This window comes from Lytechinus variegatus, chromosome 1 (assembly GCF_018143015.1).
Source record: "Lytechinus variegatus isolate NC3 chromosome 1, Lvar_3.0, whole genome shotgun sequence".
NCBI lineage: Eukaryota > Metazoa > Echinodermata > Echinoidea > Temnopleuroida > Toxopneustidae > Lytechinus > Lytechinus variegatus.
Window position 1 is genome coordinate 70,978,224 of NC_054740.1, and position 15,146 is coordinate 70,993,369.

At 32.8% G+C, this 15,146-nt stretch overlaps 1 protein-coding gene across 1 annotated transcript in view; it reads right to left on the minus strand.

The window, feature by feature from the left end:
* LOC121421804 (low-density lipoprotein receptor-related protein 1-like) overlaps positions 1 to 15,146 on the minus strand; it is a 122,152-nt gene that overhangs the window by 54,112 nt on the left and 52,894 nt on the right. Inside the window, 16 exon segments of the mRNA XM_041616606.1 lie at positions 639 to 768; positions 1,062 to 1,196; positions 2,051 to 2,185; positions 2,828 to 2,956; positions 3,460 to 3,592; positions 4,168 to 4,322; positions 5,115 to 5,224; positions 5,737 to 5,914; positions 6,421 to 6,645; positions 6,930 to 7,052; positions 7,741 to 7,985; positions 8,740 to 8,907; positions 9,896 to 10,100; positions 10,723 to 10,929; positions 12,065 to 12,190; positions 13,120 to 13,248. Coding sequence (XP_041472540.1) covers positions 639 to 768; positions 1,062 to 1,196; positions 2,051 to 2,185; positions 2,828 to 2,956; positions 3,460 to 3,592; positions 4,168 to 4,322; positions 5,115 to 5,224; positions 5,737 to 5,914; positions 6,421 to 6,645; positions 6,930 to 7,052; positions 7,741 to 7,985; positions 8,740 to 8,907; positions 9,896 to 10,100; positions 10,723 to 10,929; positions 12,065 to 12,190; positions 13,120 to 13,248 — 2,533 coding nt within the window.

The window sequence follows — 15,146 nt, forward strand, 5'->3', positions numbered from 1 at the left end:
TGAAAACACACTGACATACAACTCTTTATGGATTTCCTGACATAGCATCACACAATTAGTGCAAACGTGATTCCAAACACCCAGTTCTATTTACTACATAAATCGGGCAAATGGTATAACTTGTCTCAAGGTGCTCATAGCTGGAAGGTGCATGCATAGATAGGAGTGACCGATGGTGGCAGTCTATTTTTCATTCACACCCGGTGAAGGAAGTCACTTTCAAAGTAGAAATTAGAAGCAATTCATGAGGCACCTCTGTTACATTGTAAATGCATGATCTAAGTGCATATAAAGACATGTTTTAAAATATCCATGGATATAAGAGCTCATTTGAGACATGGGTTACCTACAAACTGGTCCTCGCCTTACAAAGAACTGCGATATATTATATCAAACTCCAATTGCAATTGATCTGAAGTTCCTGTCTCGTAACTACACAAATTTAGATAACTGGCAACTTGAGATTGATTAGAATTTGTTACAAATCTTTGTAAAACGGGTTCCTGGCCAATTCAATCAGTATAAGGCTCCAATAATAACACACAAGTTGGATTAACACAACTAACTGAAGGCAAAAAATATTTCTTTGAGTATTTAAAAACCTTAAGTAAAATGGTTTTGAAGATTAAGAGACTTACCCTTTGAGAGGATGAACAACGATTGGTCTGGGTTTATCAAGTCCTGATGAGATTAAAACATATCTGAAGGAACCATTCATCCTTGATACTTCAATCACATCATTCCTTTGGTCTGTCCAGTACATGTTACCTTCAGGAAAAAAAGAACATATTAAAGATGATAATAAAAATAAAAATACTACTACTAATAATAATAATAATGATAATGATGATAATAATAATAATATTAATAGTAACAATAATAATAATAAAAATAATAATTATAATAATAAAAATGATAATAATAATAACAACAATAATAACAATGATAATAATAATAATAACAATAATAATAATAATAACTATAATAATTACAGTAATAATAACAATTATAATAGTAATAAGAATTTTCACACCAAGTTCAAAATATAGCATAATTTTTACCTGCAATCCAGTCAATAGCTATGCCTTCAATTCTGCTGTTAGTAGCTGTGACCAAGACTTGTCTTTCTGTGTGATCTCTCTTGATCCGATTCAACGTGTACAGTGCTGTATCGGCCCAATAGATGAAATTCTCCGCTGCAAAATACCAAAGGAATCATCACCGAGGTTATCAAACGTTACATGTAGATAATTGACATTAAATACAGTCAAACCTGTGTATTAGGACCACCAACGGGAACCAGAAAAAGAAGCAACTGTATACAGGTTCTATAACACCTATTCCTTTCGATTGGAAAACAATTTGGCTGCCACTAAAGACAGGTTTTCACTAAAGGCAGGTGGCTGCTCAGACATGTTTGACTGTATTTAGAACTACATTTTAAAAAGAAAAAAAAAGAAATTTCAAAACAATGCATTGTTAGACCACGCATTCAATAAAGTGAAGCATATATTTGTAATTATTTACACTTGGCGAATGCTATTCTTTTTCCCATGTCGACAAGACAGGGCAAAAAATAATAAGTGCAATCTACAAAGATCATATTGCACAATACATGAAACCTAGAGTAGTAAATTAATGTTATTAATATTGACAACACATTATCTGTGTAGCTTGAACTTGTTATAATAATAATAATAATAATAATGCTCAATTCTTGTATAGCGCATCACACAAAGCATAGCATGTCCCTATGCGCTTAAAGAAGAAATAGTGAAAGGTATATAAGAATAAAGTAATCGAGATATTTAGATTGGACCATTAGTTCAAAGTTAGTTTTTTATGCATTGAAAAGATATGTCTTTGTTATTTATTTATTCATTTATTTATTTATTTATTCATTCATTTATTTATTTATTTATTTATTTATTAAATTTATTCATTCATTTATTTATGTGTTCCTTTTTACTCATTTCTACAATATATCTCTGAAAATCAGTAAATATTTGAAGAATATTGATGGTAGAGTAAAGTGAACTTTGATAATTACCTGCATGGAAGTCAATAGCAATGGAGAGCATATGACCAGTGATTGGAGTCAACATATCTTTACCATCCAAAGGTTCATTGAGGGACAGGCCTCTAATGGTCTCATCGGTTGAATAAAGTAGGAACTCACTGACACCTAAAAACAAACACAGTTAAAATTCACCATCATCAAACATGTCTCATCATTTTCTATACGATGCTACGAGCTAAGTGTACATGTCCATGAAGAAGTATTCAATATTGAATAATTAATGCTATAGTGAAGCAAGACAATACCTTTATAGAAAACTTATTGTTGAAGACAAGCATCGGCACAATATGTAGAGCAGTGGTATTGCAATCAAGAAAATGCAGGTTTCATAAATCTGTTATAAATGATTTGATGTTCACGATTACTGTTCTTGCTTGATGTGACATTTACCACAAAGTAAATTGTTTGCTTTGTTTTTTTGAAAAATAATGAACTTTCCGTTGAGATGCTTGTTAACAATAAGATTTCCAATTAATAAAGATCACATGTAAGCTTCAGCTCTGGCATCCAAATAACTGAGAATCTGATTTGGAACCCATGAAATGCTCCAGTTGTTCTTGAAGTAGTGCTAAATTTTACAAATAGATTTATATAAATGTAACAGCCCCAGTTTCAACACCGAGTAGAAGGGTCAATGACAAAGGACCTAATGCTGAATAGCTGTCAGTTAATAGAAAAAAACCATCAACAATGAACTTAACACTGTTTTTTAAAACAATCTCAAGATAATTTGATGTGAAGACTTACCGTTACATGTAGTACTATCTGATGAGGTGATATAACCAGCAGTACAAGCACACTTTCTATCATTGTTTGGTAGAGGGAGACATAGCTGCTGACATCCTCCATTCTGATCCTTGCAAGCGTTCTCACCAACTGAATAAATGACAAAATTATTTCATTCTTGATCATAAAATTTCATCTGTGTTGGTTGAAAATATGTATAAGTTGACAGCCAAAAATTTCAAGGTAATTCTTCGGATTTTTCTTTACGTGCTGTGAGCAAAAGGTCAACTTTTACTTTCATGATTTCATTCTCATTAACTAAACAAAAGACAGAATAATACCATTCAAACTAACTACATGTAAATGAAAAAAAAGAGATAATTCTCACAAACTTAACGAAAAAATGATATTCTCAACAAATAAATCAAAGAAAAATGCAAAAAATAACAAGTGATGATCAAATCATCAATACAATGTTCAGGATAACACAAAAAATCAAAAGGGCCAAACATGGAAAGAGAGGAAAGAGATAGAAATAAAGGAATATAAAAAATATAGGATGATGAAAACAACAGGGAGGGGGGAAAAGCAGAGTGAAAGAGAACGATCGAAAGGGAAGAAGAAAGATACAATCAAGGGGGGGATTGACTTACTCTGTGAGGTAGGATTATACATAAACATCTCGGTAACACCGGGAGTCTTCCTTCTAAGGATGTTGATGTGATCACTATCATTCTTCTGGACATACTTGATGGTTCCTAAATCTTTATTCTCAGCCCAGAAAACCTGCAAAACACAATCATACATCAATCAGTTAGTATCTGTAATAATCCTTACAAGTCTCCATCATTTAAAATTTATAATTTTGTTTTCTCACTTTCAAATAATTCATTGATCAATACCCCAAACAATATTTATCTTGTCAATTATTTCATACAAACAAGATCTCTAGGCTCACCAACAACTGATCTCTTAACATTATCATTACCATTACAAATTATCATCATTATCATTGATTGATATTATCATTATTATAAATCATTACTACCATTTTCATTATCATAAGCTGCCTAAAAGCTAAGATAGGGAGTATCATAAGGGAGAATCGTGGGAGAAAAATGGGTTTATTCTGTCAATAATAGGGCAGCTGATGTTAAACGGAATTAGATCTACATTAGCAAAATGTTTGAACAATGGGTAAGAACAAAAGAATTCACCCCTTACATCTGATGTTAATAGTATTAATGTCATTTTTTTTTCATTATCATTATTATCATAATTATCATTATAAACATCATTATCATCCTTATCATCATCATTATCAATATCATCATCATCATTGTCACTATAATTCAGCTTACCTTGTCATTAGTAACAGTAATAGCCGATGGTTGGGAAGCTTCATCCAGAGATAGGAACTCTTGGATATTACCTCCTTGCAAATCACTTGTCTTGATCTTATATAGTCCAGCATCAGTCCAATACAAACGCTCCTTGGAGCGATCAATAGCTAGACCTATCACATACATGTAATAGAATAGTCCATATATGATTATGCAGCCCTTGAATTTCACTATTTTTTTTTATACAATGCGACTTTTGAACAAGACATATTTTCATATTACAGTGAACATTGAAATAAAACATGAAATAGTTGACCAAAAAAAATGAGGTCAATGAGAGGGGCATTGAGGTCAATCAAAAGGACATCTACAGCTATGGCCTTTGATGAATTGGGAATAATAAAAACCCTTTTTTGCTTCAAACATAGACAAACCTTTCTATACAATCGAATCGAAAATGAAATTCTCCGTATTACTTCATAGAAAGGTTGTTAACTAAAATATACATCAGCTTTATCACGAAGTGAAAATGTTTGATGTAGAGGTAGGTGTTTGTAAGTAAGCAATGCACACTTCCACCATGTTCTTAGAAACTCTTGGGATCCAACATTTACTACAACAGGCATCAGTCATTTCTAAAGTCATTTGTAACTTACAAACAGCTTTATGAAACACCCACCTGTTCTTGTACTGAGATGCCCTAAATTTTCCCTCTTTAACATACATTTAGTGAGAATAAACTTTCTACCATCCTAAAATAATTTTTTACACAAAAAATACACTTTGCATAGAGAGGTTTATTACAAAAAAAAGTTTAGATACATGTATGTGGTGGTAATATGGTGGAATTTGATTTGGCAACTATGAACAGGTCATTTGTTACACATAACTAAGGAAGACTTGTAACACACATAAGTGTCTGCCCCCCTCCCTCCCTAAGGTGTCCTAAGCCAGAGATAACCTACCTGTCGGTCTATTGAGCACATGTCCTGAGACAATTGAAGTTTGATTTGTACCATCCATTCTAGCTTTCTCAATAGATGGACTTGGCCCAGCGTTGATCCAATACATTATCCTAAAGAAATCAATCACAATTCATCGTTACATGGTAACGTATTGAAGCAGATGGAAGTGATTGGCTTCATGTCATTAAAATATACAATAACATTCAAATGCACATAAACCAACATGCTTTGATAAGAAACATGATCCTGTTCCATAGATTGGGAAAATGTTCTTTTTACAAAATCATTTAAAAAATTATTGTAATTCTGGAATGTTAAAGCTCAAACTTGCGAGGCTCAACGATTTATCAGACCATTGTCATTTTACCTGAGAAATGACCAAAGTCTTGCTTACATGTAACATGTAGAATAATTCATAACTGAATTCAAATAACTAATGAACTGATAAACACTTCTGACTACATATCACAAAAAATACATTCTACCCATCATTCCTTCAATCATTATTTTGGTTGGTTCAATAACAACACTTCTTTGAATTAGAATTTACAAATAAACACATTGTTTAGTAAACCAACAATTTTTATTACAACCCTGCAGAGACAGTGAATAAATATCTTACCCATCAGTTGGCTCAATAACTATGCTTCTTGGGTTGGTCAGGTTCAGATTGTCAATTTCATTCTGGAAGCTTCCATCAAGTCTAGCAATGTTTATAGTACTCTTTTCTGGCGAAAGGTTTGTCCAATACATGTTCCTGGAAACCCAATCTATGGCTAGGTTATATGCATGTGGAATACCTAAAAAGGGAATATGATTTGAGGATTATTTAAATTATCCAGGAAACATATTGTTTGAAGTATAATCAATTCACTTATTTTTCTAAGCATACATGTATCAACTGTGTATCTAAAGAACATGAAGAAAAATATCGCAAAAATTATATAAAGCCAAAATTATAGACTTTTTCAAATAAGAGAGGATCCAAAGGATATTCCTCACAGAAAAAAAATGAATGGTATCTTTTAACAAAAAAAAATACAATTCTTCATCTACTACAAGAACTTCAACTTCTCAATAGAATCCATTAGGATCTTATTGATGACAAAGTATAACTCAGTTTTTACAAATGAAATGACCACTATCACATCACTTCCTCCAAACTACCATGTAAATTGACTCTTGATCCAAGTTATCTTTTTATCAAAATGTTGAAACTTTTTACAACATCAAAACAGTTAACTTCATAATAAAATACAGAATAAGAATATTTTGCAATGAAATCTGTACAAAAGAGTGTTGATACCTTCAATGACTGTTTCAATGGCGGTTCCATTTATAAAAGCTCTGTTGATGCTTTTCCTTTGTAAGTCAGTCCAATAAATCCTATTCTCAACGGTATCATGATCAATAGAGGATGCGTTAGCTACGTTGGGTATCGTAAGGGCTGGAATCACATTGTAGTAGCCGTCATCTATGTCCACTCCACGAATGTCCGTTGGACGCGAGATAACAAAGAACACAGTGTCATCTGGAAAAAAGAAAACAAGTCTCAAGAAGTTATTTCATTATCACCATCTTTATTTTTATCCCTCATAAATGTATTATCCCAAAGTAGAAAACCTACTTCACATTCAGCAAAAGAAGGAATATAACTGCAAGCATACAATTACTAAACTGAGGTTTATATAGGTCACTGTGTCTGGTGACATTATAATTAACAAATGTAAGAATTAAAGAATAATAAAAAAATGTTATATCTCCTGTGTCAACATTTGAATATGTATTTTTTGCTAATGGGTTTACACAACTTACTGATGCATGTCTTGTTGTCTGTATGGAGTTTCTTGAGGTGAGGACAAGCACAGGCAATTCCATGTCCATTAAGTAAACAAAGGTCAGAGCAACCGCCATTGTCGACACCACATGGATTGGGTTCTAGAGACAAATATCAAATACAGATATGTCAATATATAAAGTACAGGTAATGCTGTACGAGTCACATCTCTTCAGACCAATGATATTTGTTTTACTGAAACAAATTTGACTCAGAAGATGTGCATAACATACATTTTAAATATATTACTTTGAAAGATGCTTGACTTACTTGATATAATATAAGACTTAGTGAGGACTAATTTATGCAGACTTAATTGTATTTACACAGCACAAATGTGGAGAAAAACAAATTTGATTGCCTAAAAAAAATTCCATTAATGCTCACAAAGCTAATAAAAAAAATATTCTAATACCACATACTTTGCAAAATAATTGTAATTGATAGGTTTCATTCATTAACAACAATTGAAACAGACACCACAGGTTGAAACAAACTGAATTTGCAACAACTGAATAAATTATTTTAAAAAAAACACAATTATGTTTACATAAGTCAAAATGAATGAGAATTTACCAGTTCAAACACTGATATGGAAAGACTCACTTATAAATTGCTCCCTAAGAAAGCATACACGTTATGATACAGCAAATAAAAACACTCAGTGTAGGAAAACATTGAAAAAAAATATTGCACAAAAATTACCCCATCTCAGAAATGAATATTTTCTTGGAAAGAACCCCCTATGAATCTACTGTGAACAAAGCTGAATCAAAAGCAAAGGCTTACTTTGACGTTGTCTGTAAGGGTGATAGACATGGATATCAAACGGTTGAGTACTTGTCTTCTGTATGGATGTTACATTCTGTCCAGTAAACTTATTAGCTTGGTAGACAGTGTTACTCCTCCAGTCAGTCCAGAACACACTTCCCTCAAATACAGTGATAGCGAAGGGATGATAGAGGGAGTTGTGTCCCTTTAAAACGGTGAAGACATTTGATCCATTGTACAGGGCAGCATGGATGGCATCTGACCTGTATGCGAGTGTATCAAAACACGTTTGTTTATAAATTGTGAAGAGGAGAATTCTATAAACACAGTCTGTCTTGATAAGGATGGTAATGATTTGTCAATATGATAATCCTGTGTAAATGGAAAATGGTATTGCAAATTAGGTTATCCCCTTTATTATGATAAACAAAATTCCATTTTTACTTCATTTATATACTGTCTTCATTTTCAGACATAACACCATCTCAAGTTTACAAAAACAAAATATGAAGAGCTAGTACTAAACTAGTCAATACCACTTGTCCATGAATATAGCATTTTCTGTTTCTCAGAAAAGAAAAATAGTTTCATGTTTGTAGGGAGGTATGAAACAGGTACATGAAGATCAACTGCCTGTCATTTTATCATCTCCAATAATGTTTTGAAAGACTTTTGTACACAAATTTCATGGAAATTGCAGTTTTTGATGCCACAAAATTACAATGACTAAAACTTTAGTGAAAATAATAAAAATCAAAGTGAAATCCAATAAAACACAACCATGCATTCATGTGAGTGAGAGCCTGCCCATCACACATGTTCACAATCTTTAGCATATGTTTTCAAAACTTTATAAGCATGGGAACTTGTGTTTTTCTAAGATTTTCATTATTTACAATTGTTTTACTATTTTATTTTATACATGTCACCAAAGAGAACAGCATGAGATGTTTAAAACATCGCAGAATACAGAATTGAAATTTTAGAAAAATGAAAATAGGGGTCTCTATTACAAACCTTGCATCAATCCAATAGATTCTTTTCTCCGAGTAGTCAATAGTGAGTCCATTAGGCCAGCCTCCTTCTAGCTGAGTAATGTTTACAATGACGCTGCGATTAGCACCACTCATAGTCGCTCTCTCTATGCGTGGGGCACGATTCTCCCAATCAGTCCAAAACATTAGCCTAAATTCAAAGAAAAAAACCCAGATATCAATCAATACATCAGCAGTGGAAGAGAGGTAAAGACAGAAAACAGATCTGTGTTCTTTAGTAATGTATATGAGACCCTCAAGTAAAGTCTCTGTCACATCATGTTTGGCGAAAATCCCTTTTCATATCTACTGTATTACTATGGCATCTCTGTCTACATATTCCACAAATGGAAGAAGTACCATGAAAGGATTCCTGCAGCAAGACAATGCTCAGACTTTATTTTAATGGCTAAAATCATGTGATGGGTTCAATTCTAAAAATAAAAAAATAGTATAACTGTTGGTGATACCATGTTGCAAGGTATGGAATAGTTCTCATGTATATTTTATATTTGAGTATATGAATAAAAGAGACCCAATCCATGAAAGTTCATTTTGAGTATGAGGATTTTGGTAACTGATTGTCCGTAGCTGGCACATTTGGATGGAATTTCAGGATGTACTATACACACATGTTGTACACACAAGACAAATGTCAACAAGCAACAATATCGAATGTTAAACTCAATGGCCCGTATTCTGAAGGCAGGTTTAACTTAAACTCAGGTTTAAAGTTGTAGTTTAAGTATGGGAAGCCAAAAGTATCAAAATTGTTATCAAGTTGTATGTTTCTTGTGTTTACTGTGCTCTTTCCTGATTCATTGATGGTGAAGACAATCATCTATTTATACTTCCTAGACAATCATGAATGATTTGAGAGCCAAGTGAACTGAAGTATGATATCTCTTCTGTTAGTGATTTATGTAACAAATGGCTTCCCATACTTAAACCACAACTTTAAACCTGAGTCTAAGTTAAACCTGCTATCAGAATATGGGCCAATTTGGCCAAGAGATGGACTCAGGTCGTTCCAATATTCATACACTCATTTGCAAACAATATATAAACTAAATAATGTGTTTTATTTGCAAATAATTGAAAAGTAAACCAATACGTTATCAACACAAAGAATATCTCACCCTTCAGTAGGATCCAGAGCAATGGCCCTAGGGCTCTCCATATTAGATGCAACCACAGTAGTTCTCATAGCTCCGTCTAATCTAGCTACTTCTATCTGATCAAGATGACTTTCAACCCAGTAGAGGTTACCTCCGATCCAATCAACAGCAAGTCCTTCACAGGTTGCCAAACCAGCTTCAATAACGGGTTCTATGTTCCTCAATCCTATCAATGATATATACAGAACTTAAGATAACATCACAAAACTATATAAAATATTCATAAAGCGCTTAACACAATGTTTTCTAAATGCTGCATATCCCAACCCTGGCGTTAACACGGCTACCCTGATCAGGCGTGCAAGCGATCTCCATGTAGGAACTACTTCCTGCTTGGGTATACAAGTATTACACAGGGTGGAGATTGGCAAATGTAGGTAAATACTAACTTCTGTAGAAAATTTGTGAAAGTTAATATAAATACAATTTAATCAGCTGTTTACACTTGTTGTGAATGAATATCATACCTGTACAATATGGATTTAAAATGTAAGCTTCATGAATTGTTCTTACCATATATGGTATTCATGAACTGGCTATTAAACATAAGCGATTCTCAATGTGCAAAGCTCAGTGGGTAAAGAGGGCAATTTATGTAGAGTGATTTAGTTTGCTCTCTCTCCTTCCATGACAACAAGTTTTGAATACTGGGAAATATTCAATTTTTTTTTTACTGAATACATAAATATACATATAAAAACAACAACAATAGTGATTACACACCTGTATTCTTGTTCGATATGAAATTGAAAAAATAATAATAGTAAAAAATGATACTGATTACAAACCTGCATTAGGCGAGTTTTCATCAAGCCATCCACGATAAATCTTATCGTCTACTACATCAGTCCAATAGATTGAGCTATTACTATAATGGAAGTCAACTGCAATACTGTTGTGTAGATTGAAGACAAGGACATTGTATTCACTGGTAGCTAGGTTAACACGGCGAAGCTGATTGCGATTTGAGAATATCAGATAAGGGTTAGCAGTGGCTGTGTGGAAAAAAGAGAAAGAGAAAATAAACATATTAATATACTATGTAATAACCTCATATATATGTACAAAGATGTGTGTGTGTGTTTTTCTTGATCTTCTGAACTGAATAATACAGGTAATTTGAATAATGAATAAATAATGAATTATTTTTAATGAATGATAATTCAATTCAATTGAATAGAACTGAAGTGATCTATTATGAAGTGGTTAGAGATGGTAAATATTTCACACATAAGTCATAATAAAGGACTATTCAGATAATGAATTTTTAAATCAAATTTTTTATTTTCTTATTTTCAATATGTCGCAATACATGAACTACGCTTTTGATCAGATCTCCCTATTTCCATAGATATTTAAAGGTCAAGTACACCTCAGAAAAATGTTGATTTAAACCAATAGAGAAAAATCAGACAAGCACAATGCTGAAGATTTCATCAAAATCGGATGTAAAATAAGAAAGTTATGACATTTCAAAGTTTCGCTTATTTTTAACAAAATAGTTATATGAACGAGCCAGTTACATCCAAATGAGAGAGTTGATGATGTCACTCACTATTTCTTTTGTTTTTTATTGTTTGAATTATACAATATTTCAATTTTTAAGAATTTGATGATTAGGACCTCCTTGCCTGAAGCACAAAATGTTAAAATAATGGAATTCCACGTGTTCAGGGAGGAATGAAACTTCATTTCACATGGCAATGAAGAGAAAATAAAAATATTTCATATTTCAAACAATAAAAAACAAAAGAAATAGTGAGTGAATAACATCGACTCTCTCATTTGGATGTAGCTGGCTCGTTCATATGACTGTTTTTGTGAAATGAAGCGAAATTTTGAAATGTCATAACTTTCTTATTTTACATCCGATTTTGATGAAATTTTCAGTGTTATGCTTGTTGAATTTTTCTCTTTTTATTCAAGTAAAGTTTTTGTTGGGGTGGACTTGTCCTTTAAAGGTCTCAATCTACAATGAGCATTTTTCAGATTTATAATTTAAAAGACGAGAAAAAGAATGTTCTCTATTCATACACTTACATTATCCATTTTCAGGCATGGTACAAAATGTTAACTATGAAACGACTGGATTTTTTTTTTGGAGTTGAATGTCATATGAGTTAAAATTACCATTGCTTTTACAGGTCCATCCATCAGATGACATCTGATAACCAGGATAACACTTGCACACATACGTTCCTTTACCGTTGACGCACTGCTGACTACATCGGCCTACTTTGTTACACATCTTAGTATCTGCAGTAAACAAGACATATGTAAGAATAACATTCAGCATTGAATGAAGAGAGCCTTTGTCTTCCTATCGGATAGAATGATGGGAAGCAATTACAAAAATTATCCAATTATACAACAGTTAATGCTTTCTCATAACATTTTAATTTTCCTAATCATAGCAATATAAGTAGAAACTTCTCTGTTATTGAAAGTGATGAACAGGTTTTAATACTCAGCTATGACAATATCCATCAATTGATTTTGTGGAGCAGCAAGTGCAGCATTCATACCATTGCACAGTCTCATACCATCCAAAATGAATCATTTTATGGCCATCGTGTCATCAATATATGAATGCTGTCAATCTAATGATTTGCAATTTAATTGTGTGTGTACACATCAAAATCACTTATAACATTAGTAGTTTCTTTGTCTCTTTGAGATATTAATTAGAAGATTCTGAACAGTGGTATCTACGGGCATTGCAAGTTGCTCATTACATAAAGACAAGATAAAGTGTGATGAGAAACTGGAGAAATTATTTTTTTAAAGTATTTTTTAAATAATATACTTGATTTCTGTACAAAATAGGAATATAACTAAAGGTGACTACCACTAAAATGCAAACGGATGCCATGGAATTGTATAATCTTTCACATTCAAAACATGTGTCTTGCGGGTCTCAACATCCAAGACCAATGTGTATGCTAAGTCTCATGAGCACTGGGCAAAAACCGAGGAAGTAGTTCCCACTAGTTAAGAAATTGTACAACATCTACAGTGGAGATTATAATTTATATAATACAGCACATAAAATTCTGTGAAAGGATAGATATAATTTCTAACTTGGCCGACCTCACTTTCACCCCATGCGCAATCTTATGCCATTGCAGTGATATCTATTGTCTTCTTTTGAACCAATGTGAGTAAATCAATTAATCACTTCTTACCTGGTATGCAGCGTGTTGGGTCTTCAGGGTCAATGACCTTTCCTTCTCCACAGTAACACATGACTCCTTTACCAGGGGTCACCTGACATTCCTCCTTACATGCTGCCTTTTCACACATTGTAAAGTCACCTGATAAAACACAAACGCGTGTTTGATATATTCAGTTTTATTTTGACACTTTCAATGCATAATACATACCATAATGCGGTCATTGAAATCATCAATGTTATGAAGGCAATGTCATCATATGAGGTATGACAAATACAAGTTTATTTTGGCAGGAGTACACTTCGTCAAATATTTTGTTCTAGTTGGCAAAATGGTAAATTGGGTCAACATTTGCTTGAATTCCCCGAATCATGACGAGCAAAATAACACTGAAAAATAATTATCCCCCCCTGTTACACCCACAAATGTAATAATCGCCCACAAATGTAATAACGCCCACAAATGTAATAACACTTTACCCACAAATGTAATAACACTTTACCCACAAATGTAATAATTTTTGATCGCCCACAAATGTAATAACACTTTACCCACAAATGTAATAACGCCCACAAATGTAATAACACTTTACCCACAAATGTAATAATGCACTTTACCAACAAATATAATAATGACTTTACCCACAAATGTAATAAATTTGAAGTGATTTTTGGCGAATTCGTTCTAAATTAATATCCTATACTAATGCGTTCATCTCGCACAAAAGTTCAAAGTCTTTTTTCCAGACCCGGTTAATGAAATATTACAGTACAAGTCCAAGTCTTTTTCCAGACCCGGTTTTTCAAAATTATAATATACGTCCAAAGTCTTTTTACCAGACCCGGTTGTTTCAAAATTATAATATACGTCCAAAGTCTTTTTTCCAGACCCAGTTAATTCAAAAATTATAATGCAAGTCCAAAGTCTTTTTTTTCAGACCCGGTCGTTTCAAAAGTTATAATATACGTCGGTGAGGGGTAAAGACAACACTCTAAGCCCAAGCATTTTAAGTGGGTTTAATTTTGAAGATTGGTCTCAGCTGTCATTTCTTTTTCTTTATGTTTTAAATAACTGGGTCCAGACGAAAGACAAAGCATAATACTCGTGTTATTCAACAAGAATAAGAATATGAGTCTTTTGTTTTTAGGATTGTTTAAATCATTTTTAAATCACCGGGTCTGGAATAAAGACAACGCTCTAAACATGTGCTTTTCTACATGCATGGTCTTAATTTGGAGGATTGTTGGTTCTTAGATTCGTTGTTGGGGGTTGAGTTTTATTGATTTTTTATTCCTGAAATAATTGTGTCTGGAGGAAAGTCGATCTTCGACAATCGGTCTTCATGTTGTTCCACAGTAATTAGATTATTGGGTATTCGTTTTAGAATATTTGTAAAAACTATTTTATTTTTCAAATAGTAACCAAGTCTGGAGAAAGGATGTCTGCTTTACCCACGCGTTATTACAATGTTTTGTAGGGGTAGTAGTATTATTAAAAAAAAACTTTGGAAATTTGGTCTTAGATTTGAAGTTTTTCAGTTACTTTTTTTTTAATAGCCGGGTCTGGAGGGAAGAGTACGTTTTAAAACTCGTGTTATTCCACGAGAATAAGAATATAAGGTCTTATGTTAGAAGATTTTTTTTCGTAACTGTTTTAGGTCTGGAATAAAGACAACACTCTAAACCTCTTTTAAAACAGGTTCTTAGGTTGAAGGTTTGTTTGGTCTTAGACTTTGATTTTTTTAATTCTTACTATTAGCGTTTTTTTAAGAAAAAAATGGTCGGGCTGAAAGACTACGCTATATCCAGCATTAATAAGATTATGGGGTCTTTATACTGTTTTTAAACTGTTATTCATAATGTTTAAATAACAGGTAACCGGGTCTGGAGAAAAGACTACGCTTGATTCTCAATTTACTCTTAGTGCACATATTCACAATATACACCGTATAAGTTGAAACAACAACAACGACATTAATTCCACCAGTTTTAATCAACTGGGTCTGGAGAAAAGACTAAGCTCGATTCCCATTTTTTCCA